This window comes from Carica papaya, chromosome 9, assembly GCF_054855325.1.
Source record: "Carica papaya isolate Zhongbai chromosome 9, ASM5485532v1, whole genome shotgun sequence".
Taxonomy (NCBI): Eukaryota; Viridiplantae; Streptophyta; class Magnoliopsida; order Brassicales; family Caricaceae; genus Carica; species Carica papaya.
In genome coordinates, this window is record NC_142317.1 from 6648419 (window position 1) to 6676109 (window position 27691).

Genomic DNA, 27691 nt, shown 5'->3' on the forward strand with positions numbered 1-27691 from the left:
AAATCTTAAAAGATCACTGTTGAGACATAATATCTAAAAAAAAATGTAATAAAATTTTAGTTGATATATAATAAAATAGTATATATGAGTAATGAATACAAGGGAACTGGTACATTCTACAAATACAATTTGTTTATTTCAAGCTTTTATCTTAATTTTGTTTTTCAAATATTTAAAACAGATCACTTTAATTTATATATATAATCTTCTAACTCATATTACACGAAATAAATTGATAGAATTTAAATCTTGATGAGTCAAGTTTGTTAATAAATAACGTAAATTTATATATTATGTTTAAAATTCAATTCCTTACAATAAAATAATAAGAATTTCTTCTATGTAACTTTTAACTTCAATACACATGACTTATATTTAATCATACTAAAAAAATTTAATCTCAATATACAAAAGTTAACTCTAGAAAAATTTATACTCACTAGAAAAAAAGTTAAAAGAACTTTGATAATCTCTTGTCCTTGAAGAACTCTAAATTCTACAAGAGAACCGACGGTAGAAGGAAGGAAGTTAAATTAGAGAATTGCATGTAAGTGATTTATTTATTTTTTTTTTAAGAAAAAAATCAGAACATATTTGTACTAAAACAATAAAATTTATTAAATCGGTTCAAACATAACCAAACGAATTTAATGTTTAAGAAAAAACATAATAAATAAGCTTTTAATTTACTCATGTAATTAAACGTCAAATGCCAAAAATTTATACTATTTTTATATTTATATAATATTCTTTTATATCTTACGTTATATCAAAGTTAAAATTTTATGGTGTAAATGACAATTTTATTATTATTATTATTTTCTATAAAAAAGACTCTCGTTACAAACAATAAGATTCACCAAAGTATAATACATTAACATAAACTCTAATTAAAGCTATGTATTTACACAGCCCTGAATTTACAGCAAAAGTATGTATACATACACAATTCAAAATTACACCCCCTTTTTTCTACTAAAAGACTAAAAAGTTTAAAAAATTTAATTTCCTTAAGTGTGTAATCCAATATTTGAATATATATTACTGTTTATCAATTGGCATCTTAAATTTTCTTTAATAATTATTATAATTTAAATGAATGATTTTTATTTAATTTGTAATCTTGTATATATATTCGTTTCAAAATTATTTTCATTATATTACTGTTGCTATATATATATATATATGATATATAGTAACAAAATATTTCTGTGATAAATGAGTATGTGTGGAAAATCGTCACTTAAATTGCTGGTTGAATTCAGCTGTGACATTACATCATTAATATAGTTTTAGCCATTAATTTACATTTTTCTTCGTCTCACAGAAAATTTTTTTTTTAAAAAAAAAAGAAAACTACCAATATTTATATTTACAGTTAAGCCACTCTTATCTATCCATTTCTTATTCATCTTCACTTGCCGTAACTCTTTTTCCAGATACCGGCGACGACTGATCACCATCCTCCTCCTCTTCCACCCACCTTCTCTCCGGCGATTCAACCCCCTTCTTTTCTCTTCTCCTCTTCCTCCCGGTCGTCGCCGGCGGCCCGCATTTTCCGGCCTCCAATGGGAAATTAAGGATCGCTTTCCGACCCCTGAATTTGAACGCAGCACAGTCATAGGCTTTTGCAGCGTCCACATCACTATCAAACGTTCCCAGCCAAATCCTACTCCCTTTTCGGTTCGGATCCCGGATTTCCGCTGCGAATTTTCCCCACGGCCTTCTTCTTACCCCTCTGTAATGCTTCCTCTCTTCCCCATCAGGCTCCATAATTTCCGTACAGGAGGCCGAAACGCCCGGCTCTGGGGAAGTCACGTGAAGGAAAATTTCGGGTAGAAATTGGTTGTGCGTATCCGAAATTGGGGAATCGGGTTCTTCTTGTTTGTATTGTGGGTTGAAATTGAATTGTAGAGCTGAGAGAAAGGAAGAGTCAAAGTCAAGGTCTGTAGAGAAGTCTTCTAGCAAGTGCTGACGAATGAGCTCCAAGGTCGAGGATTCCTCGAGCGTTGCCATACTAAATGAGAGAGAAATATATGAGAGAAAAATAAGGAGAAAAGAGGAGGTGGGTATGAATTGAATTTGGTTGTGTGTGTGTGTGAGAAAATGTTGAGGGAGGCTTATAAAGAAATGGGTATGTGGGACTAATCTGAAATTTGCAGGTAATGATCTTATCCATCCAGGTCTCATTTAAGAGTGAGGCTGGAGAAAGGGGGGACCTTAGGGTGAACTATTCTGCCACTTGCATGGAAGAGCCCAAAATGTTCAAGAGGATTTTCATTTGTTTTGCTGGTTGACAAGTTGTGAAAGAAGCCTTTTTTCGACATGCAAGGAACTGGGAGACCCATTTCTCCAGCCATTATTTTGGTTGACGTGAAAAATGATAATTTTATATTTATAGTATTTAATAATATTTTAAAAAGAGTATTTTTGGTGGCTCCATATTCTGCTAAGTGTATCTGGCATTTTGGATGTGATAGTCCTAGTTGTGGCGTACCATAATGGCTAGATGCAAGCTTCGGCACCCAAGTCTGGTTAATTACATCACGTTCAACTTTACGCCCACCCAATACAATATCTTCGTACTCTTTCTTGTCTTTTTATTATTATTATTGGGGTAATAATTAGAGGTGCTTTATTGTCTGTGCTGTGTGGATATGCCAAAGCAATTCACATAATGTTTTTTTTCAAAGTATTAATTTAACGAGGTTTGAATTTGTATAATTACCTTTACAAGAATATGATAATTTTCCAACATTTTTATAATCCAAACTTTCATAAAATTAAAAAAAAAAAAATGACGATTAATTATTCAAATGAGTTACTATTTATCTAATTAGATTGCTATAAAACTTACTTAATGTTATTTTATTATTGAAAAATCCAACTAAATAGTAGCTAATGTTAACTAATTATAAATGATACTTCATATGCAATACGTAAGATTATTTGACTAACGAACAATATTAAGTAGTATGTAAAACGATTTGGTTACTGAGTAATCTATGAAATGATAATTAATATTATTTAAATATTATGAAACCAATGAGATAATGCTTAATAATACTACTTGATTAACAATAACCCTACCAAATAGTATATATTAATATTGAGCTACACGAAAACTCTACCTGGTGCCACTTAATGCTACCTAACTACTGAGCACCTTACTTGCAGTTTATTTTGTATTATACTAAGTAATATTTCACATAATGTTATTTGGTTATTGAAAACCTTTTTAAGTGGTAGATAATGTTATCTAGCTAGTAAGATTACCTAGCAAGTACTAATTAATCTTACCAAACTATCATATATCCAACTAAATAGTACATAATGTTACTTAGTTACTTAGCACCGTACTATACTATAACTTATTCTATACCCAACTATCTAAATAAATACCTAATGTTATCTAGGTATCTCTGTACTTTCGTACCTTAAAACATTCTAAATCTCTATTTCGTGTCAACTTCTTTCAGCCATGGTAATAGAAAACTCTTCGTTATGGATACAAGAGCACATGTTTTGTTTGAAAATAAGAAGAAAAAAATTGAAAGAGAAAGAGAAGGATCTTAAATGAAAACTTTTTAGGAAGAGTTCACTTGGGTGTATAAGTTAAGGGTACTTTAGGCTAGATTTATTAAGTTTTAGGCATAAATTGTTTCATGATTTAAGATAAGAACAAAAACGTGTTTGAACCAAAAAATGCATTGGTGGACTAGAAAAATCATGAATTTTGATAGGTCTCAATCAAAGAAGAACCAAGCACGATGGGTTTCATTTCTGTTTATAGTGAGAAATAACACTATATTTTTCTAGAAAATTCTAAGACTTTTTTTATTAATGTTATGCATTGCTTAAATAATAAAAAAAAAACACTCTTTCATAATTCTATGGACACAATAAAGATAACTTAGCAAGAAATTAGCAACTATGTTAAATTCAAAAGTGGAATCAGATTGTGTGAAGATTTTCAAATCGTGCATGGATTTCCCTTCCTCTATTTTCATCACATTTTTCTTATTTTCTAGGTTTATCATTGCCTCCCTCTTTTTTTGGAACCTGTCATCAAGGTTCATGATGCTGGTTGCACATATAACTTCTTTTTTCCAGCAGACATCTCCATTTAACTAGGCTTTTTTGGTTCAACATCTTCTTTTGTGTCACCTTTCAGAAGCAACAACTGGGGTTTGTGATAATGGTGGTCGGGGGTGAATCGCTTGTCATAGTTGAAACACAACCTTTATGTTCGCCGCCTTTGCATTTCGTCCCAAGATATTCGCTTGGTGGCAGTAGGTGGAGCAGTTGTGATTTGTGATAATGGAGCTACTAACGCTTGGGACGATTGAGTGGTCGCGACTCACCCAAATTGTTGAGACCACCGTTGCTAGTTCAATTGATCTTCTTTCATGCAGGCTAGATTAATCACTTCCTTTAAGAACTTGGGCCGAAATATCCTAACTTTGTATGCTATTTCAGGCTCAAGCCACCGATAAAAGTCCTCATCAAGGTTTTCTATGTCTAGTCCTGAACTCAGTTACCTAGTCGCTCAAACTTTTTTCTGGTATTTGCGTAATGGACCGCGCTGTTTTACTTTGGACAATGCTTTATCAAAATCTTCAGTTTCAATGAGCCCAAATCGGGCCCAAAGCTCTTCTTTAAATACAACACAAGTAATTTCTTTCTCTTCTTCCTTGTAGACCTGACGAAGTTATTACCACCATTGGTTGGCTTCGCCTTCTAGGTGGTACGATGCCAACGCTACCTTTTGATTCACGACGGTGCTCTGGTGTTTAAAGAATTACTCTATACAGTTAAAACACTCCGTTGGGTCATTGTTCATATAAGAGGGAAACTCAAGCTTTGCTAGCTTGAAACAAAATGGTTGTTGGATCCCCTTTGCTCTCTCAGCTCCCTTTTCGTGTGATGGCTGGCTATAACTAGCTCGACCAAAAGTGTTACTACTGGAACCTTATCGATTCATCACCAATATTTCGTCAGTTGCTTCAGTGTTTCCTCGATCTGACAGAACTTGTCAGCCATGCCAACCTCCATTATAGACATACTATCCTGCAAACTGCCGATACCAAACTCCAAATTTTCGATCTTCTCTTAGCATAGGGCTTAAGTGGTACCTGGTGGATCAACGGCCTACCAGGGCACACTCAAGGTTTTGTCTCAATGGAACTTTGACCACACACGGTGATCAGAGGTCGATCAGGTAACATTTGATCCACCCGAGGCTAATGCCTCATGACGCCAAAAAACTCAACGGGGGACCCCCGAAAGGCGAATAGGAAGCTTCCAGCAATCTAGGATCCCACCTTTGATCGAGAACCTTGAAGTTAGGACCCAATAAGGCAACCATATCATAAACTATTAGATGCCATGATAAATCAGTTGATATAATTGAATTTTATAGATATTTTTATATTTTATTTGAGTTGATTTTGATTAGTTTTTGCCAAATATGCTGTTGGATTGTCTTTGGCACTTTTCAAGAATGATTTTAAGACTTGGAAGCAGAATTTGAACAAGATTTGGGCAAAAAAGGTTGAAACATGAAGATGTGGGAGACATGGCCATAATACATAGCTATGTATTATGGAGCCAGCGTTTCTATTTTTGAAGAGGAGTGAGACACGACCATATTCCTGGAAGACATGGTCGTGTGTCCTATACTGGGTTAACACACGGCCATGTGTTAACAAGGCAACGTTTTTATTTTGCTTAGTGAAAGAGACACAACTGTGTGTCTGGGAAATACAGTCGTGTCGTGTCTAAAAGCTATAAATTGATGTAATTTCGAGGAAGACATGATCGTGTGTCAATTTGACACATCCGTAGGACATACCAGATCATAAAATTAGGTCTTGAACGACATAAAAATGAGAGGATCTCAAAAATAAAGGGAGATCAAAGGAGGAGAAAAGAGAAGACGACTGCAGACATCAAGAACTTATTCTAGTTGGTTATTCTTAATCATTTCATGTTTCCTTTAGATTTCACTCTTGCAGTTTTCTTTAGGATGTGTAACTAAATTTTTCTGTTGGGATCTTTGATGAAACCTTAAGTAATACTTTGTGATTTCCTTATTCAATCTACGAAAGACTTTTTTCCCAATCACTATGTGTTATCTTGTGGCTTAATGCATAAATAAATTGATCACCTATTTATTGATTTATGATTAATGATTGAATTGAAAGATTGATTGTTAATTAGAATATTAAGTTAGCATAATAGATTGAATGTGAATAGAGATACGTGGTATGATCTATATATTTAATGATTGAATGTCAATACACCGATTTATACTAATTCATATATATATATGTGTGTTATTATGAAGTAGGTAGGGTAATTGATCTCGAGAAAAATATTACTACATGATTGAATGAAATTGGAGAAAAATTCTGGTTGTAGATGGAATTAAGAAAATTCATAGTTGAACTTAGGGTGAATTCTAAGATCTTAACCGTTATTATATATTAATTGTTAATTAATTCTAATTCATTGTTTCTTTTTATTGTTAAGTTTTAGTTTACACTCATTCTCTTAATCGTTGGCCAAATTATATCAATTAGCTGTGATTCTAGTAATTGTTATATTAGTTCTCGTGGGACGATATCCAAATTTATCGCTATAGTATGTGTTTGAACTAGTGTACTTATTAGGTGAGTTCATATCACAACAAGCTCTGATACCAATTGATAGGTCCCAATTAGAGAAGAACCAAGTATGATGGGTTTGGGTTTCGTTTATGTTTATAGTGAAAACTAATACTGTGTTTTTTTGGAAAATTATAATCTTATTTTCATTAATGTTATGAATTGCTTAAATACAAAACTGGATAATAATCTTTCCTAATTCTATGGACACAATAAAAATAAGTTAGCAAGAAATCAGCAACTATGTTCAATTCAAAAGTGGAAGCAGATTGTGTGAAGATTTCTAGATTGTGCGCAGATTTCCCTTCCTCTATTTTCTTCACGTTTCTCTTATTTTCTGGGTTTATCAAATTTCTAGTTGGATTTTGAGTTTTACGAATTGAATTAGTGAATATAGTTATAATAGTGATGCAGATAGAAATGTGTTTAATGGCTTTAGAGAAAAAGAAATGAGTTTGGGGCATAATCAAGAATTAGTTGAGTAAGAGATTAGTTTGGGTTATAAAAATAGGTATTATATAATAAGAATATTTTTTTAAATAAATAATTTCTATATATTATTGATACTTTATCAAAATTAACATAAATAAAATAAGAGTACGACAATGACGAGACACTAAATGGTCTCTAAAAAAGAAGATGAAACACTAGTTAAGGAAGTATATAAGCACACTTCTAGGGTGAGATACTAGTTCAGTGAGGTTCTAAAATAAAGATCATTTAAGGACAAGACCATTTAAGGAGATAGAAAGCCTAGAGTTGGAAAGAGTCTCTTTGCTTTTTGGTATAAGCACTACAAAGAATTGAGAAAAGATCCTTAAAATCCTCTGGTAGAATAATCGAGAAGAAGAGATAAAGAATTCTTTTTTAGAGTTTGTGAAGTGGGAGCTTCAAAAGCTACTCATAATTTGAATTCTATATTCCTCATCACGTAATCTTCTATAAACTCAAAACTTGAACTTTTCTTGATTTAGTTATTGATTGACATTGACATTATGTAAATATCTAAATTCCTATTCCTTATTTGAAATTGGAAGATTTAATATCCTGCGTTTGTAGATTTTTGTGAGTCGGAATAACTTGAATTTCAAATATACATGCATGTTGGTTAATCTTCTATTGTAATATTTGGTATGGGGCTATCCATTTGAGATTAATTGACCAAATAGGTTAAAAGCTGGAATAATTTTCTTTTGTTAGTATTGTGATTGACTCCATTATTAACATCAAGTTTAGATAATATAAGTCATGTACATATATTAATATGCATATATTTAAATATTCAAGAGTTTTTATAGACTGAAATGATATTGTAGATTACGATTTTGCTTTTTACTATAAGGATAAAAATGGAAGACTGATTATCAGAAAATACAAAAAAAAATAAGAGAATTAAAATTTTAAAAGATCCAACATAATTTTGAATAGATTACATTCATACCGATAAGAGTAAGAGAGTCATTAATGGATTACACATGTTTAGATCTAATAAAATTAATTTTTAATAGATTAAATTCATGTTAATTCTATTAAACATATTATGTAAAAATAAAAAGCAATACTATATACTAATATGATCGGTTTAGATACAAATTTTTTAATACTTAGAATATTTCGAAACCTCTAACTTAACTGAAAAAATTAAATCATCTACTCTACAAGTAAAGAATTCACAAAAAAAAAAAAAAAAACTCAGCAACTTTGCATTTATCTTAAGGGGAATCCTATTTTGAAACCCTAAAATCAACAGTTAATTAGATCAAAGACTCATCTACAGTGTACTAAACCAGGAAATGATAAGTCAATACTTTAGGAGCAATTTCCATTTTACCACCCCTGCCTGCAGTAATAAGCAGTAGTATATGACAAGTCAAGTCTTCAGAGCGCGGTACATATAAACCAAATCAACCTGATTGAACTCAGTGGGCCTCAACTTAAAGGCTAATTTTGAAATAAAGATCCAAATGGCCCACATCTTTTAATTCCCTGTTTGGGAACCCACATTAAATTATTTTAACCATGGAAAACCAACTCATGGATGGTATAGGTAATAGCAAGTCGACAAACCAGTTGCCAAAGTTTTGTCTCCTTATTTGGTGCAAGTCTAAATACAATGAAGTTGCCATAGACGCAACCAACTTCTACATAAAGCAAAGGGCAAGTTGCCAATGATAATAATCCACTCCCACCCATCAAATGCAACTTGCTACTTTATATGAATGAAAATAGACTAGTCGAGATATTTACTTATATCATCTGAATGTAGACTATATATAGTTGATGTCATTATTAAATATATGGGTTTATTTATGATGTCAGCTCTCTGATTTGCAGACAACGGTTTGGAGAGAATTATTATATGTAGAGATGGTTATTTATGTAATGTTGTAATCATGAGAATTGAGATGTGATATTTCACTCATATGGGCTGAGATATTCATTTAACTATTAATAAAAATTGAACAGTGCCTCAGTGTATATCTCCCCTATCAATGTGTACAATCTTTAGGTGTTCTTAGACTAATTGTTAAAATTTTACTTTTTAAAAGATATGATAAGGTATTTTATTTATTTCTTTATTTACCATGGAATGTAAAGTTATATATCTTATTGACCAGCAGCTAATCGTAACAAAAAGTAGTAATCGTAAGATATTTGAAAAATAATGATGGTTTAAAAGATTATAATTGATTAAAATTTTATAGTTGAGAAAGTAATCCTCTGTGTCATAATTATTTTACAACCAATATTATTACACCACTGTATGTAACATTTCCAAGAACTAATTAGTTGTAAGGTGAGATATAATGATAGCTGCTTTCAAATATAATAAGATGGAAATAGAATTAGAAAATCAATTTTGAATGTTAGTTCATGATAGGCACCTTACTATACGTGGTAAGAGCTTGATTTGGGGAAGAGATGGAGACAGAGGATAGATTTTACAGCGAGGAGATGGTTAAAAGAACCAGAAGAGGGGGGAGAAGGGGAATCAAAATGATAAGTCCAAGTCAGAAGCCAAAGTAAATTAATAAAGAAATTCTCTTCAGATGAGAATAAACCACAAGATTTTAGATTCAATAATTGCTTGCCTTCCTTGCTGGTTGGGAATGGTTTAAATATATAAAAATACAATCACAAACTCCTACTTTTAAGCAACTAAAGATAATGGAGGAAATGGGATAGTGCAGCAACTGCTTGTTGACCGATTCGGCTGCAACAGCTATTTTATCCCCACGTTATGTTACCGAAATATACAGCTTAACACAAAAAAAAAAAAAAAAAAAAAAGATATAGGAGTCTGTGATGGAGAAAACATGTGTTTAAGTTTCCAATCCTTATGTATAGTTATAGGATCCTGAACTGAGAAATTAGGATAGGAAACTGCACATGCTTCTGTGAACATTTCCCTTTTGTCCTATTGAATCGAAATTGTTTGATCTCGTCAAAGAAAATCCAGAAATCTCTTGAGTAAGAAAAAATATACAAAATTGACTGAAATGCTCTACATACTTCATCTCTTCTTGCATATCAACCTTTATGGTTTACGGAAAAGAAGAATTTACTGCTTCCTAAATCATAACATATCTGAACAAGAAAAAATCGACACTAATAACTAACCACAGCTGAAAATAAAAAATGCAAGCACATTAACACACAAACACAACATTAAATAGCCTATTTAAGTGGAGCATATGAAACATCATCATGTTTCTTACTCCTATCCTAAATAACCTATTATCCCATAGTATCTTGAAAAATCTAATCCCAAATATTTAAATAAAAAAGAACATCATGGTTCGCAACCCCTGAACTCCTGCACAGTCCCCTTACTTACACTTCCTTTCCCCAATTCGATCTGTCTGCCTTCTAATCAAACAGTGAAAATATTGGAGCAAAACTCCTCCAAGAGCCCGACCAACCCCTATTTTACAGCAGTTGCAGCCAGTCTTGCTCCCTCTCCTATTGGTCTCAGTGGAAAAATGTCATTGTTTCCAACCCTTCGACCTTTCTTCCGCACCATTTTCTACTCAGACTGCCTTCCCCAATTCGCATCTGGCTTCTAATTTAACAGGGAAAAGATCTCAGGGAAACTCCTCCAAAAGCTCTGTCAACTACAATTTCGCAGCAATTGCAGCCAATCTTGCTGCCTCTCGTAGGTACCATCATCCTACTTCGGTTCAATAAGGATTCAATTGCTGTATCTTCAAATTGGTAAGTTCAACTCAACCCCTAGATGGTTATAGGACCCTAAACTGAGAAATCACAGCAGGGAACAACAGAATGCTTTTCAAACATCTTCCTTTTGTGTCCTATTGTCAAACCCAACAATTTCTTGAGTAAAAGATACTCAAACCTTCTTGAAATTTTTTTGCATACTTCTTTTTTTGCATATCAGCTTTTTACGGCTTGGTTAACTGCTTCCTAAAGAATAGCCTACTTGAAAAAGACAAATCCAAAAAATCACAGCCAAAAATAAGAAAATATGTCATGAACAAAAATTTAAATGTAAAATAAAACACACAGCCATATTGCTAATTCCCCTCACAAAAGAAAAAGAAGCTATGTTGCTAAGTCTTCTTTCTTCTTCCGTAAGTGAAGCTCTTGTATACTCTGCCACAGAAATAAATCATTCTTATTATAGAATCTAAATGATTTGCTGGTTCTTGCTAACCAAAACAGAACATTTATGATCAGGGTAATTTAGGTATACAACAGTTTTTTTTTTTAAAATAAAGATTTACTATAGTTCATGGAAAGTCAATTTTTGTCCATTACGGGTTTGAATTCATATCCAGGTTATTTTTGTCAAGGCCATATTTAGAGCCAATGAACAATAAAATCCATGTACAAATAACTCTCATAAATAGAATAAGCCATACATTTGAAGTTTTTTATGGAATTGTATCTCTTTTTATGCATTCCCAGTTTAATAAAATTTTAGCAATTTTGTTTTGACTTAAAGTTACATTCTCTATATTTGAAGTTTAAAATGCACTGTTTCAATTCCATCTAGAATTCTTTTCAAATTTATGTTTTAAGTTTAGATGTTAAATGCTAAAATTGAAATTTGCAAATGAATTCCACAATTTTGGGGAAATTCATTTGCTCCAAAAAAAAATCTAAAGTTATTACTTCAAAATATCTTATGGAATTGTTTCTATTTTTGTGTACTCCTAGTTTAATAACGTTTTAGCAAATTTTTTTAGCACCTAACTTATATTTCTATATATTTGAAACTCAAAATCATATTATTTTAATTCCACCAAATAATCATTTTGAAATAAAATTTTAAGAAACCAAATGTTAAAATGAGCTCTACAAATGAATTCCACAAATTCTCTGGAAATTTATTTGCTCCAAACACACCCTAAAAGTTATTAATTACTTGCATTCCAGTCCTTTGGGATTAAATTACTCTGTGTTCAAAGAATTTCAATAATGGGCAAGACTGGACAATTAGAATATGAATCTCATAAACTGAATTATACAAAAAAGTCAGTAATTAGAAAAATAAAATTGGAACGAAATGGAATTTGAATGGGAATGATAGCGAACCAAACTAGGTCCGAAGTTGTTAATTATTATTATTTTATTCATTCACATGAATATCAAGTTATAGGAACATAAGACTGACAAAGTAAACAAGAAGAGTTATTTCTGTCTATGAGAGACAATTCTTGAAACATAAAATACAAATCGGAGAGACTATAAATTGATCTTTTATGACAACACTGAAATACAAATTATAGAACTAAATTGATGTTCTACGGACAAAAATTGAAATCTAGATCTCCTGCCCACATATTTAGTGAAGTCAACAATCCAGATTTTAAATGATTTTTCTTTTCTTTTCTTTTTTTTTTAAAAAAACTCTGCATGCACTACAAGGAACAAAGGTGGAGTGCTGGGACTGACCTGTTTGGATTGAAGCATGACGAATCCTAAACAGGAGATACTTTGAAGTCGTTTATCATGTCAACCGTCGGATCATCAACAGTTTCTTGCATCTCTTCATCACAGCTCAAAAAGGTAGGCTGATTTGTAGATGCAAGCACCCTAGCCCACATCCTATCGGTCAACTTCACAGTGTTTGTTGTCTCAGTCACACGCTACAATACCAAACCATATCATTCAAAGTTAGACAATCTGACGGGAAAAAGAACAACGAAACAAGACAAGGGTAAGATACATGTTGAATAAGACAGCATGCTGGACAACTTTTCTCACATTTCAGTTATTTAAAGAAAAGAAAGACTTCTACACACATAAAACTTCAATGACAGAATGGGCAAGGGAATAAGCTTCTGCAATCTGAAACTAAAGAAACTACAGGTTAACTATAATTAGAACTGCAGTATATGCTACTTTCGGCCGTCATCAGCCGTATAAAGTATCCCGGAACATGGTAATTCCATAATTCAGGAGAAATGTCCCAAGGTTGGTTGTCAAGGCTTAGACAGGAGAAGAGTATTTTGATATCTTAGGTAGATATATCATGCACATGTGGGTAACAGCAAGAGTATGGTAAGAGCATCGGAGGCCTGCAAGTGTTTCTAGCAAAATGTTTTCATGTTTTGAACCAAAATAGGTTGAAAAAAGGAAAACTCAAATAATCTTCTGTAATCTGGACAACCCATACCAAGAATCCAGGTCAGAGATAGAAACAGTACCGAAGCAAACATATCATAGCTATCTATGTGGCTTTAGATCTGGAACTAATCTTCATAACCTATCTACAAGCCACAACTTTCAACTTCTCAAATGATAATGTAATCAGTACTCAAGCATTCATAATTAGTTCTAATACGAGCTAAATCATAAGTTAAACTGATCTTCAATAAGGTCCTATGCTCAAAGGAAAGAATGAGAAAATTAAAAGCTTACAGCAATTGGAATGTAAGCTTGTTTGCTATTGACGAGACCCACTGTGAAACCTGTGTACCCAGCCATTGCCCCATGAACAGCACTGTGAGCAAGAAGAGTGCAGTAGATGTTGTCTGAGGCATTACTTGGAATAGCTCGTATCATATATGTTGGATCTGCATGCATATATGCATTCAGAATAATACAATTCTAAATTTGATTACTGCACAGGAAACTTAAATACATTTCAGGGTTTACTTCTCTTACTAGAACGAATTATCGAGTATTAAGTTCTTTTGGAAATTTGTACAGTGTAATTAATAAGCCTAGTTACAAGTACTTATTTAAGTACATAGAATTTGAGTTCAGTCGTAGAATGATAACTTCCCATGATAAAAATCAATGAGTGGCTAGCGAAAGCATGAACCCTATATAGTATTTTTAAAAAAAAAAGAACATAGAAACGGAAATGCAATCTGATACTATGCAAATAATGCATGACAGAGTTCTCAATACAGTTTCTGACAAAATAAATGCTTCCTCTGCACTAAAAAGTATATATAAGAATCTGGAAGATACCTATGTATTTGATATTTATTGCCATCTTGTGAACCTTTGAAAAATGATCCTGTACCATGAAGCATAAAAATGTTTTAATAGAAAACAATTAAGTAGAAAGGGAAACACCAATTGCATAGAAGATGATAGGGTTAATAACAGTTCCACAACTATACACCTTGTGCAAAGAAAATCAATTGAGTCATTTTCAGCTGTTTCTGGACTTAATTGTAACAATAAAGGTATAAATTATGCGTACAGAGTGTATGTATTTTGGTACTAAGTTGTAACAGAGAAATGGGATTATACTGCATTGCGGAACTACGAGACTAAATAGTAATTAACCCAAATATAAATATGTTGACTCAAAACACCATACTAAAGAAAGTTCCATTCCTAGTGAATTTGTGTCCACCTTGATCTTGTGAGATAACCATGGACCAATATCATGCAGTAGCCTGTTTCCCGATGCATCTTTCTCCTCGGCCGAATGCATGCTTTGAGCAACATATTCCTGCCCTGCTCCTTCAGCCACCACAATAACCATGTGACCATTATCTTTAAGCCGCTGTTCAATAAACTCAAAAAGACCACCCTGGCCTTCTAGATAGAATGTAGATTCAGGAATCAAGCAACAATCCTGTTATATGTCAAAGAACTATTAAAGAAAGTTTCTGGAGTTATAACTATTAGAAAGACCAGGAATGCATTTCATACAATCAAGTCTTGTTGTGCACCAACATATCCATATAGTTTCACTTGGACAACTAAGGAAGTTGTGTATCCAAAAAGAAAAAAAAAATATTGAAATAGTATTTGGGAATAAACCTTGCAGCACAAAACTTATCAGGAAAAACTGCCAAGTAATTTAAATCCACAGTCCCATTCGCTATAAGCAAAGCCATCTTTAGATCAACTCAAATTTTCTTTGAAGTGCATAGACTTGTAAATTAAAAAAAAAAAAATCACTGTTATTTCTAAAAGTTTGACATCTTCATACTTGTTTGGTTTGAATTTTTCTTTTTCTTTTTGCTAAAAATCTAGTATGACCCCAAGATCCAGCGTTGTTGTTACTAGCAATAACAATGACTTATATTAGCAGTATTTTAGAGACTTTACCATGCAAATGAGACCTGTTTTATCACTAATCTAAAACATGATGGGTAAATCAGCTGAAGAACACATCAGCAAATTGAAAGGCTTGTGCAAAAATAGAAGGTAATGACCTACAGCCATATTTCATATTATTCATCAAAATGCCAAGAAATAAGGTCATTATAAAGACCCAGATGCTTCCTTCCAAACTAATACCATGATGTTTACAAGTTTTATCATCTCACCATGTGCTCCAGACTTACTTTTTGGATAAAATTGTTTTCGTAAACCAGAATTTTATCAACGAATCTTTAAGATCGTAAGTAGGTGGTTTTCCATTAAAATATTAGAATAAGCTCTTACCACATCCCGGCTTGCTAAGGTTGCATACATCGCAATAAAACCTGCAGATTCAAATGGCAAACTATAGCAGCAAGATAAAAAATGTATAAATATATACGTTTAGACAAACATAATGTCCAGCATCAAACAATATAATTCAAATTTTACCACTGTATCTGCCCATAAGTTTGACAATTCCAACTCCATTTTCAACACTTTCAACTTCCACATGCGCAGCATTAATAGCTCTCTGAGCTTCTTCAACAGCAGTATCAAAACCAAAAGATTTATCTATCACCTAAAACCATAGATATATATATGAAATTAAAAAATTTACATAAAGTTCATTTCTGTGTTGCCCACATATAAATTCAGCATCTCAAGTGCGTTTGAACTAGAAAGAAGAGCTAACTTAAAACTGTGGTAGATAGAAACTTACAGCAAGATCATTATCAATTGTCTTAGGGATGCCAGCAACTGCAACTTGAAGTCCACGTTTTTCAACTTCCTTCATAAAAGAGGCCCATAAGAAACCCTCAAAGTTAAGAGGCACATGTGCCAAAACAACATCATGGGAAGTCACTGCATAGTGCTAAAGTGCCAAAAATAAAGTCACCTTGTAAATCAAAGCAGCTCCTTTTTGTGTACCATCACCTCCAATAATATAGACCTAATACCCACAAAGAAATCAATAATTTTTTTCGTGATTACTTGTTTAAAATAGTCAACTTTTTGTTCAATCTTTTGCTTCCACACGCTTTTTCTTTTCCTTTTCTCACGTCAGATATCTTCTCAGATCTCAGAAACTATTTGCAACTAAATAGCCTTTTCTTTTTTTGAATGCGACTAAAGCATCTAGAAATACATACCTGATTTATTCCCCTATCTTGAATGTTATCAACTATCTTCTTGGTGTCATGTCCTCCTCGAGAAGTACAAAGAAATGTGCCACCACGTTTATGGATATCATTCACGACTTTAGGGGTCAAATTCATGGTATTTCTTGAATAGAAGCCTCTATATCCTCCCTAGAATTTCAAGTTTTTCAACAGCAGCAAAGTGATGAGACAACTATTAAGTGTTAAAAATAAAAGGAGGAAAAAAATCACATTAATTAGGTTACAATGAAAGCCAATCACCCTCTTTTCCCCCTTTCTAAACGCAATTATTTTTTTAGATATATAGGAAGAGTGAAATTGCTATTCACAAGGCATTTAAGGGATACCAACAATGTGAAAAATCAAGGCATTTAAGGGATACCACCCATGTAAAAAATGTCTTGCTTCATGTTAGTTATACAATGAGGAACCAAAAGGGAACGGCCACCCATTTACAAAATTTACAGATTTACATTAGTTACACAACAAAAAGTCTATAAGATGTCCTAGATCTAAATCAGCATTGCGAGAGCAACCATTAATCCATGCACAGAGATTGTAACACATCTTAATCCTGTAAAAATGGGTTGCTCACCTCTTCAGAAGCCCTTCAATTCCTTTTCGATGAAATTAAAGAGGAGGAGAAAGCAGAAGGGTTTCTATTATGTTATTCCAATAAGTCTCTACACAAATATATAAAAGAACTTGTACATAGAAGGAGCTATATGCGGTTAGAATTATTCCAATAAGTCTCTACACATATATATAAAAGAACTTGTACATAGAAGGAGCTATATGCGGTTAGAAAATTATTACAAAATTGAAAAGAAATATCAATATCTTAATGAGAGAAATATTGATAACATATATAAAATATTAGTGGTCCTGGAGTATGACCATATATTCATAGAATATGATAGTCAAAGCTTTTCTTTTTCTTTTTTTTCTTATACAACCCGAATGATAGTAAGAAGAGTCAGGAGATAACTTATTTCTTTTCTCTAGAACTTCCACCCTCTGTTCTTAATAACCTAACTAGTCAAGTCGCATGGCTGTATGACCTATCATATAGACAGAAACAATCATGTCTCATGCTTTATATCCAGTCAGAGGAAAGTATAGCTTGAAACTTTCATTTTCATCATAACCTATCCGGTAGGGAGACTCCTGATCTGCTTAACCTCCTAAACTTGTTGGAGCCTGTTCATCTTAATTCTCAGCCTGATCACAGAGTTTGATCATTGGAATCTACCGGTCAATATACTTGTAAGTCTTTCTTTGTCTACCTCACTAATAATCCATCATCTGACCATTATATTGTTGCCCAGGACTTTTGCAAAAGTTAAGTTCTGTCAAAGGTAAGGGTGTTTCCAGGGATGATCATTTATCAAAGATTTAATACTAATGAGGTGCTAAAAGTCCTTCAATCTAATAGAGTTTTCTCTCCAGATATCTGTGTGATGTGTTATAAGAGAGGGGAGACAACTCCCACCTATTCATCCATTGTGAGACAGTGTGAGACGTCATGGAAGTTATGGACGAGCCTAATTAACTGGTTTGGTTTAAGCTGGGTGGCTCCTCATACAGTAGAGAGCTTTATGAGATTGAGTTTTGTGGTGAAGGGGTTAGGAAGGTGACAAAATCACTATGGCGAACTATTTTTGTTGGTTTATGGTGCATATGGATTGAGAGAAACTGCAGAACATTTCACAACCGATACTCCTCACTCCATGAGCTATAGGAGAGGGCAACGTTCTTGGCCACCTTATGAGCCAAAGCTCACGCGAATTATTCTTTTTTTCCTTTTTTGAAATACACGAGAACTATTCTGATTTAGCAACATCTAAGCTCCACTGGAGTTGGGAGGCAGTCATTTATTCTCCATTGGCAGTTTTGATATTTCTGCAACTGTTTTTCCTATTTACATTCTTTGAGGAGGATGTCTTATTCTCTATATATGTATTCTTTCCTTATTCCTAATAATACTTCTTTTTCTATCGAGAAAAACCCTAAGCAATCATCCAGACGGATAAAACCATTGACCCTAGATGATTTTGGTGATAAACACTAAGAACATATTAATATAAATAATATATTGAGTCATTTTCTATCAGCTTCAGCTTTTAGGATAATTGAATCAACTGTATTATTTCACACGGCACCAAAGCCAGAGGTTTTGAGTTTAAACCTTGAAATTTCACACTCTCCTATTATTATGTTGTCCATTAGTTCGCCTTTCTGTTCTTTGGCTTCCCATCTGCCTTCGTGTCTTCCGACATAACTTGGTCTTACTATTGCTTGGGTTTCATTCAAGTACATGCACTAAGTTCAAAATTTCGTAAGCACCTGAGGGGATGTATTAAGAATATAACATAAATAATAGACAATAGATTAGGTCATTTCTTTCATTTTTTTTTCTAATAAAAAGAGAATTATCATTGAGAAGCAGAAGACAACATTATAAAGAAAACAATAGATAAGATATCCAGCTAAAGGAAAAGAAAAAAGAAAAAAGAACAAAACAAGAATTAAAAAGTAGATAACATAGAAATGACAATTGATCACGTGACTATTGCATCCCAATTCCTATGGTAAGGGAAGTGTCAGAGTACTTCTCATGAGCCTAGGCCCAAAAAGAAGCAAGAATAATCATCATTTCCCAAAGAATCGTGTCCGGGAAAGAGTGATTATCAAATATTCGTCGATTTCTTTCCAACCAAATATCCAAAGACCTACAAACAATGAAGTGGCCTTGCCTTCTCCCTAACCCGGAAATATACTAGTGTTCATGAAGCCTCCCAAAAGAGGAGTAATTCATGATAGGTTAAATGTGTCAAATAACTTGATCCATAACTTCCTTGCCGCCTCACATTGCAAAAAACGATGATTGTGAGTCTCCCATTCTTATGACACATTACAAACATGTCAGGACACAAGGCTTAGTTAGGTCTACAAATTTGCAACAGCTCATTGGTGTTTAACTGACTCAGAATTAATGTCCATACGAACACCTTCATCTCTGAAAGAACCTTGACTTAACAGAAACTCTTGGTAAATGTCCTATAGTAACATTCAAGTTGTTCAGTTATGTGATCAGAAAATGATTTACAAATATTATACCCAATGATTCTAAGGGCCATACCTTGCAATCAGGCTGTTTAGAGGGCTGAAAAGATTATAATAACTTAACGTGGTGAGGAGCTCATCAGTTTCTCTGTCGTTCAAGCTACAGAAAAAAGCAGAAATCCCAAGTAAAAGAACCATTAGGTTGGCAAAAGAAATGGTCAATTGGATTTTGTGATGGGATGATATGTGAAAGAATGTGGAAATTGGTTACCCAAAGGTTGATTGCCCTTCTAAAGTCCTCCTAGAAAGGACCTTGGAACCATCCCCATGTTATATCTAGTTAGGGACATATAGAGGTTTAGCAAACTGGAAACAGTTTTCCATGAACTTTTGTGTTGGATGGATCTTGCAGCTACTACATCTTAACCATTCCACTGACTCCTGTGAACACTTTTCATTACTCCATGCCACAAGGAGTTAGGTTCCTGTAGGAAGAGCTATAGCCACTTAACCAATGATGACAACTTCTTCGATTTAAGGTTCCTGATAGCCAACCTTCCAAGAGATCTAGATCTATAACCTATCTCCCATTTCACTAAATGATCTCACTTTTTCTCACCATTCACTGCCCATACAAAGTTTCTCATCACATCCTCTAAGCGCTCGATCACACTAGCCAGAACCTTAAACAAAGACATGTAATAAACCAAGATACTGGACAAGAAAGCCTGAATAAGAGTAACCCTAACCACTATTGAAAATAAGTCCCTTTCCAGCTTTCTAAATGTCTACACTTTACTTAGTTCATTTCTAACTGTTAAACTTTTGGAATAATCCATCTAAAAAAATTAAAATAATCAGTTCACAATTGGTTATTTAACAATAATAAACATGTGCTACCAAGAATATCGGGTGAAAACCCTAGAGACATCTTCGTTTCGGCTTTTGGGGCCAACAATCCAATGGGCAAACTGATCATCAAAAGAAAAGGTCAATACTTAATACCAGAAGCATTTATTTATTTGGGATTTTTGGAGCCAATGATGGAGCTGGTCTCTTGTATGCTTATCAGTAGAGATACTCTAAATGCAGACTTTCATCAACTGCAGAAAAGCTTCTATTAGAAGCCATACCGCTATATAAGTTCCCACCATGAAATAGGTATTTGGATGCACATGGAGCTCACACAAACATTTGAAAATTCATGTCAATAGTTTGCATGGACAAGCATGACCTAGAAAATATGACGAATAATGAATATTCAAAATAAACAAAAGAATACATTCTTCAAGCAACAAAAGAACAAGTGCAAGTTATATATATATATATATTATCATTTATAAAAAAAGGATGAAAAGCTAGGAAGGAAAATTAACATCAAATGATCTAACATCATCAAGCAAATCACAAGTCACATGAAGATGCTCCCATAACATATGTCAAAATGTATAATATGTTTCTAAGTAGTTATTTCCCAGCGCAGTATTTCTAATATGAGATGATTTTCCTATCATAATTTTCCTTCTCTCAACATAGGAATCCCTCTTAGTACCTTTACCTATACATATCTTCTTAACACATTAGAAAGTTATAATATCTTCTAAAACATGATATCAATCACCATATGACCTTCTTTTTCCAGATACGTCCACCCTAGGTCTGGTATCATCGACCTATACAGACCTCTCTGTCAGTTGTCCAATTGCCATCATCAATACTTCACACACTGCCAGTTCCAGGTGCGTGGCTTACATCTGACCTGCTCTCTTTTCAGGGTGCCACGATATTGTTGGCCTAAAGTGTTCTGAGTCAGCTTTTGTGTGAGTTTGTCGACGTCACAAGGTGCCATGATATTGTTTTACATTGAAAGACACCAATTTGACACGGTTCCAGAATTAAGGAACAGATTATGGGTTAAAATATATGAAACTTTAGGGTTTAGGACTCTTTAGAGAAAACCCAAATGCCCTCTATAACCTATTGTCAGTATTATCGTTAGTATTCAACTTTTCAAAATTGCACTCGAAACAAAAACCAAAAGAGCTTTGTCAAAAAGTTATTTCGAATAAAGGGATTACGGGATAAATTGGCAAAGAAACATCTAGGTTCCTAATTAGAGAATCCTTAGTAGATCTTGTTTCCTAAATAATATATAATAGCTCCTATTTAACTAATTCCCAAAACTCAGCTCATGTCATAAACCCCTTTTTTTTCTTAATTAAACCTAGACTAGAAACTTTTACGGAGATTAGCCCAAAGTTCCTTTGTCCTGCGTGAGCCCCACACCGATACCCCGATCCTCTTCAGCCACTTCTTTTCTTTCAACTTCTTCTTTTCCTTTACCAACTTTAGGGCCTAAGATTTTGTTTTCAAGGAGTAGACCAAGTTTGTCGATTGACAAAGTCTTTTGGTTTTTTTTTTCACTTCATATTAAAAAAGAAGAATAAAATGATAAGAAACATAAAATGGGACTGGCTGAACTCAATAAAGAATAGTTGGTCAATCTCTATGTCAATTAGATAAAGAATAACCTTCAAAATGCCCATGCATGCTGGAAGAGATGCCAAAGAGAATAGTTTATGTGAAAGATGCATAGAAGTCAGAAGATGATCAAAGATCCTGTCAAGTGTCTCAAACCAAATTATCCACAACCCAGCAAAAGTAGCCCTGCGCCAAAAAGACTTAAGCCTCCCTCCTATCAAAACTCCTGAGAGCATAAGAAATAAACCCCTTAATATGTGAAGGTAGAACCTATAAACCCCCTAATTGTCAAATAACCATGTCCAGAGACTCCACGTCATCACAATGCAAGAAAAAGTGATTATCGGACTCAAATGCTTTAAGACATATAACACCTGCTCCAAGGGCTGAAGGAGGATTTGGTCTAAGAGCGTGGACTAAACTGTAAATATTAGGCCTACTCAAGGATTGCATTCCAAACAAAAAACATAACCAGCTAGTTGATATGTTCACAAAATTCTCAGGATAAACTAGTGCGAAATTCATGTATAACAAGTTTAATACATATGATGTATGCTCCAGCTTGAGGCACAGCTTTACAACATGAAATATATTTCCTTAGTAGTTATTTCTAATACAGTTCTTTATTATATAAGTTAATTTTCTTATTCATAGTTTCCCTTTTCTTAGCACAGGGATCCCCATAATCACCTCTATATATTTTCTTTCTAACATATGGTTAAGTTACAATATGTTCCGCAACAATATATGATAGTTATAAAAGAGCTGTAAGATTTAAATCATGTGAAGAACTACCAGTCACCGAAAGAAGAAGACAATCATCAAAGGCTCGTGAGCCATACACATTGTGATATGACAAAAGTGCACTGCTAACTTCTGAAAGTCTAAATGGAAAGTTCTGAGTCTAACATTTGAATCCATTAGCTTTTCCTGTTCAATAAGGATGCCATATGAATGTCTGGAGAATATTTTGGGGAATCACTAAAGTGTTAACGATTTGGGATTTAGAGGCGCTTGAAAGCAGAAATCCAAAGTTTGTTTACGCTTTTGCTGACACACCACACTATGGACTAGAAAGTAGTATGTTGGTTTAGTTATATTATCTAGAAATTTGGATAAAGAATTGAAAATAAAATGTGCATTAGATAAAACAAACAATTCTTTTTTAAAAAAAAAAGTCATCAGTAAAGAAAATATGTAGAGCAGACCTCAATTCCAAGTATGTCATCAACACCATACATGGAGTTCAAGCCACATACTATCTCCCGAATGACTGTGTTAATCCCTGGGCAGAGACCCCCACATGTTACTACACAAGCTCGCACTTCATCTGATTTGAAATAGACCTACCACCAGAGAGTACATTAAATTAGCTTCTGTCACCCTGTTCAACAAGAGCATCTAGATGTTAATAAGAATCGTACTTTTTCACGAGGACCAGCACGCCGAAAATGCACTCCTCTAGGACTATCTTTCTGTACAACAATCTGAAGGAAAGAAAATACGAGTAACGCTCATGTCTGTGTACATGCACACATATCTGTCTCTATATAGATCTATGTATGGTATCAATGTCTATATATATGTAGATATACATATATAGAGCGAGAGAAAGAGAAGCGCACAGAACATGACAGAACACATTGCAGGTCCTATAATTGTGAATATATAAACATATCATATCAAAATTTGGCTAAAAATTAATTTGACTTACCTTTTGAGCAACCACATCTTCTGGGCAAACAAAAGTTTGCCTACAAAAGACAATAAGTAGATATATAAGAACCAACAAATGACATCCATGGCCAGGAGCCCATAACAGAAGGAAATTTTAGACTATAAATGTAACAAATTATATCTATTTTTATATTTAAAAAAAAAACAAATGATCTCTATTTTTGGAATTCGTTTGGAAATTCCTACTTATTTCTACTATGAGAAGTTCGAGATCCCTTGTAAAAACAATAAAAATGAGCACTTAGACAATTCCCAGTGGAATTGATGCAATTTATTTTACATTTCATCAAAATACTAACAAACAAATCTGTGATGGCACTAGTTTCCCACAAACTATGTCTCCTAAATAATTTGCACAAACATATTATGGGCTAAGCAACAGAACAACTGAAAAATATGAGATTGCTCAGCAATGTAAAGGAATCAACTCTCAACATTTATTCATATCAAAGAAATGAACATTACACAAGGAAAAATCAGCAAGCCACCGAGAAACTTGCTCTTGCAGATCTCACTCTTTTTGCCTCGCTTAACAAATGTCAAGATATAAATAAAAAATCTGGCTACGATAGCAAGGTACCACCTAAACCGGTTAAAACCCCCAACCCCTTCAAAGAAATATCATGACTACTACATGCCATCAGGATGTGGATCAGGACAAGGACATTTGAACAAGAAAGTTTCTTCCCCTCTGCATCACTCTATATGTCAAAATCTAAATAAGAAATCCGGCCATAATGGTAAGCTCGCACCCCTAACCATAAATGATATGTCAAGACTTCTACATGCCATCAGGATGTGGATCAAGATATCAATATTTGAGCAAGGAGTTGCTATTCCCGTAAGTCTGGAGCTAATTATAGCACCCAAACAAGTAACAGCCATTGTCTACGCCACAATCCACGTGTGTCTAAGCTCCTCCACACAAGGCACCACTTCTTGCCTGCACAACATCACTTATCTTTGTGCCAATCCAAGACACAAGCACTCACATTTACCTATACATGCTTAGGCCATCTGAGATGCATGACAATTAACCATTGTTGTCACCCCACTTCTTCATCCGCAAGTCACTTTTATAGGGTGTGGTTGATGAAGAAAAGTGCAAACCTGGCACCAACTTATTTAAGGATCAAATGTCTAACAAACCACCTCTACAATAAGAAGTGCTAACTCGTTTGAATGAGCTTAAACACACATGTGGGTTGTATGGCTTCAGACAATGTAGTTGAATGCAGTTATTTTGCTGGTTTTCTATGCAGCTTGTAGACATTGCCTTATGTAATATTTCTTTGTTTGAGATAAATAAAGATTGAGAGTTGATTCATGTACAGTATTGCAATCTCACACTTTGTATTGCTTTGTTGCTTGTCCCATAATCTCTGTGTGACTTATGGGCTGAGATTGTATTTGTGGGAAATCATTATCATCACAGGCTGATCTGATATCAAACATCAGTCCCTTCAATTCCGGATGTAATTGTTTAAGAGCTTCATTTTGATGATTTTATAAGGAATTTCCACTACCTCATAATCAAAATAAGTTAGATTTCCAATGAATTCCACAAACAAAGTTCATTTTTTCCAAATATAGCCTTAAGTTTAATCAACAAATAAGTTATCGCCACAGACATGTAAGAGTACATACTTAACAACAGCATATGCTTGGCTGTCTTGTAAGGGATTTGGGTATGCCTGAAAGAAAAAGAGGAAGAAGACCTGAGTTTGACAGTGTGCATACACCAAAATACAGAAGAAAATTATGTATAGCCAAAGGGACAGAGAACTAGCCTATTAAATCAACTAATAAAGCCAGAGCCCACTATTTATGATGGGTGACTTCAATGAATTGTTTATGCATTCAGAATTTGCTTAAAGTCACCATTCTCCAAAAAGCAGTCATGCCCCTTTACTACCTCCGCTCACATTATTTCAAATCCCTTTTACATTCTTCAATCTCTCAAACCAAATAAGACTGCTTTCCCCACCAATATGCATTTTTAATTTGATATTGCATACTGAAGCAGCAAATATTGAGAGTGCATGAAAATTGATAATTCTGAATAAAAACCAGGGACTACAAAGTTTTTCCTCACCTTCAAATATAGACTAGGCCTAAATATGGTAGTATTAATGCTAGAAAAGTAACCTAAATAAAAAGAAAATAGAACCTAAAAGTACTTAAATATACTTTGCTTCCTGATTAAGAATAATTCATTGTCATGATAGAAGTATATAAGAGAACCAACAAAAACAGGAAAACCTGAAGAGGAAAACCAAATTGATAAGAAAACTTAAAAACTAAAGCATCCCTCTTATTTTCTGCTCCATAAGTTGTTCCAAGGTTGCAAACACATATCCACATGTCCAGAGGCTTTTTGGCACTTACTGTTTCGTTATAAGCAATTTATGCACTCTCTTCAAGCCTACATGTTTAGTAATGCAATAAACAGAGTCCTTGTTATTTGCCAATAAACAGGTTTTATGCAGGTGTTCCCCTCTAGATTTCTTTAGATTGACTTAAGAGTGTCTATTTTTCTCAATAGTTTCAGTAATTATTTATTGCCATATAGTCAGTTTTTCGAAACACACAATAAATACTTTTTCAATAATTATCTTTATCTAAATGTAGAAACACTTTTTTTTTTTTAATTTGTAGACAAGTGCTTTAATTTACTTGAAGCACTAAGCAGATTTCTACATTTCTGTCAATATTTCGTTCTCCACAATCTATCAGATAGTGCACTTCATCCTTTAGTTACTCTCTGGTTCATATTGATCAAAAGACTACTAAGTTGCACATATATTCTCTATTGACTACTAAAAAAACTTAGGCACTACTTATAGGTGATAATATTTTCTTTTAATTTCAAATTTCTAAATTCTATACATGCTTATAGATAATAATGTGTAGCATATACTCTCAATTGACTATTAAAAGAGCTTAGGCCTGCTTTGTACGTGAAAATATTTCTTTTACTTCCAATTTTCAAGAAAAAAGAATGCGCACCTGCTGAAAATGAAAACAAAGTTTTAGGAAATGATATTTTCTACGCACACTACATGATGCAAACTGCAACAATATTTTCAACCAAAAGGATTCTCTAATTTTCTCGGGTCTCAAGCGCAAGCATCCAACCTTTTTGCCAAAATGCTACCAGCACTTGATAGATACTAATAAACCATGCGCCAATTAGAATTACCAATCATTATCTTTATGAACACTAAAACACCATTAGGTAGCTCTTCATTGTCATATTAAATTGGCACTTGCAGTTTAACCTACTATAGACCGCGCAAGTTTCAGTAGCATAAGATACGTGGAAGAAAACTTAATCGAACACGCACAATTAAACTAATGAAGAATTCTCTCGCCAAAATAGAAAGAAAAAAATTCGGCAAGGAAAAGGAGAATTGAAGTAAAAGCAAAGGCGCGAATTACCAGTAAATCTGAGAGGAAATCAGTTAAATGAGGAACGTCTTCGAGGAGGAAACCATCATCTACTATTTGACTCGAGCACTGAGCCCTGATAATGATTGTTGGTTTAAATTGGCGCGAAGACAACAGGTTTGCTGGGGAGTGTTTGAATTGGACAATAGAACTGGGGAGAAGAGTAAGATTGCGGCATTTGAAGCATGCAGGAAAGGATTTAGAGAGACGAGAGGAAATCGGGATTTCCATGGAAGAGTTGAAATTTGAAGATCTCAATACGTTTTAACAGAATGATTTCTTAATAAAAGAGAATTTATAACAAATATAATTATTTTAAATGTAATTTAATTATTACAATTAAATCATTTTATTTTATCCATCTAATTTGGGCGGAAAAAGGAAGATCTAGTTTTCTTCACATCAACACTCGCTCCAATCTAATTTAGGCTACTAGAACCATGCTTTCTCGAACTTTTCTGATTTCTACTTTCAGCACCAGCCTTTCGCTGATCTCTTGCAAATCATTTGAGATGATCTTATCAGGGTGTCTTGACCTAAAAAGTCTAA

The 27691-nt window shown here is 33.7% G+C and overlaps 2 protein-coding genes across 3 annotated transcripts; both read right to left on the bottom strand.

The window, feature by feature from the left end:
- Window positions 1–1227: 1227 nt before the first annotated feature.
- On the bottom strand, window positions 1228–2358 carry LOC110820320 (ethylene-responsive transcription factor). Its single transcript, XM_022049770.2, has one exon. The coding sequence runs from the start codon at window positions 2188–2190 to the stop codon at window positions 1405–1407; it is 786 nt and encodes a 261-aa protein (XP_021905462.1). The 5' UTR covers window positions 2191–2358; the 3' UTR covers window positions 1228–1404.
- Window positions 2359–10301: 7943 nt separating this feature from the next.
- On the bottom strand, window positions 10302–27673 carry PFK4 (phosphofructokinase 4). Of its 2 annotated transcripts, XM_088212157.1 has the most exons (15): window positions 27134–27673; window positions 25340–25386; window positions 23670–23709; window positions 23380–23442; window positions 23164–23301; window positions 16400–16558; window positions 16147–16200; window positions 15970–16038; window positions 15699–15828; window positions 15552–15592; window positions 14509–14733; window positions 14115–14163; window positions 13557–13711; window positions 12588–12781; window positions 10302–11282 (listed from the first exon to the last, which is right to left on the bottom strand). In XM_088212157.1, exons 1-14 carry the CDS (start codon window positions 27371–27373, stop codon window positions 12614–12616), a joined length of 1578 nt encoding a protein of 525 aa, XP_088068283.1. In that variant the 5' UTR covers window positions 27374–27673; the 3' UTR covers window positions 10302–11282; window positions 12588–12613. The 2 variants fall into 2 exon arrangements, with proteins under 2 accessions (XP_088068283.1, XP_088068282.1); XM_088212156.1 differs by lacking the exon at window positions 10302–11282 and having other exon boundaries at window positions 12211–12781.
- Between the last annotated feature and the right edge of the window lie 18 nt (window positions 27674–27691).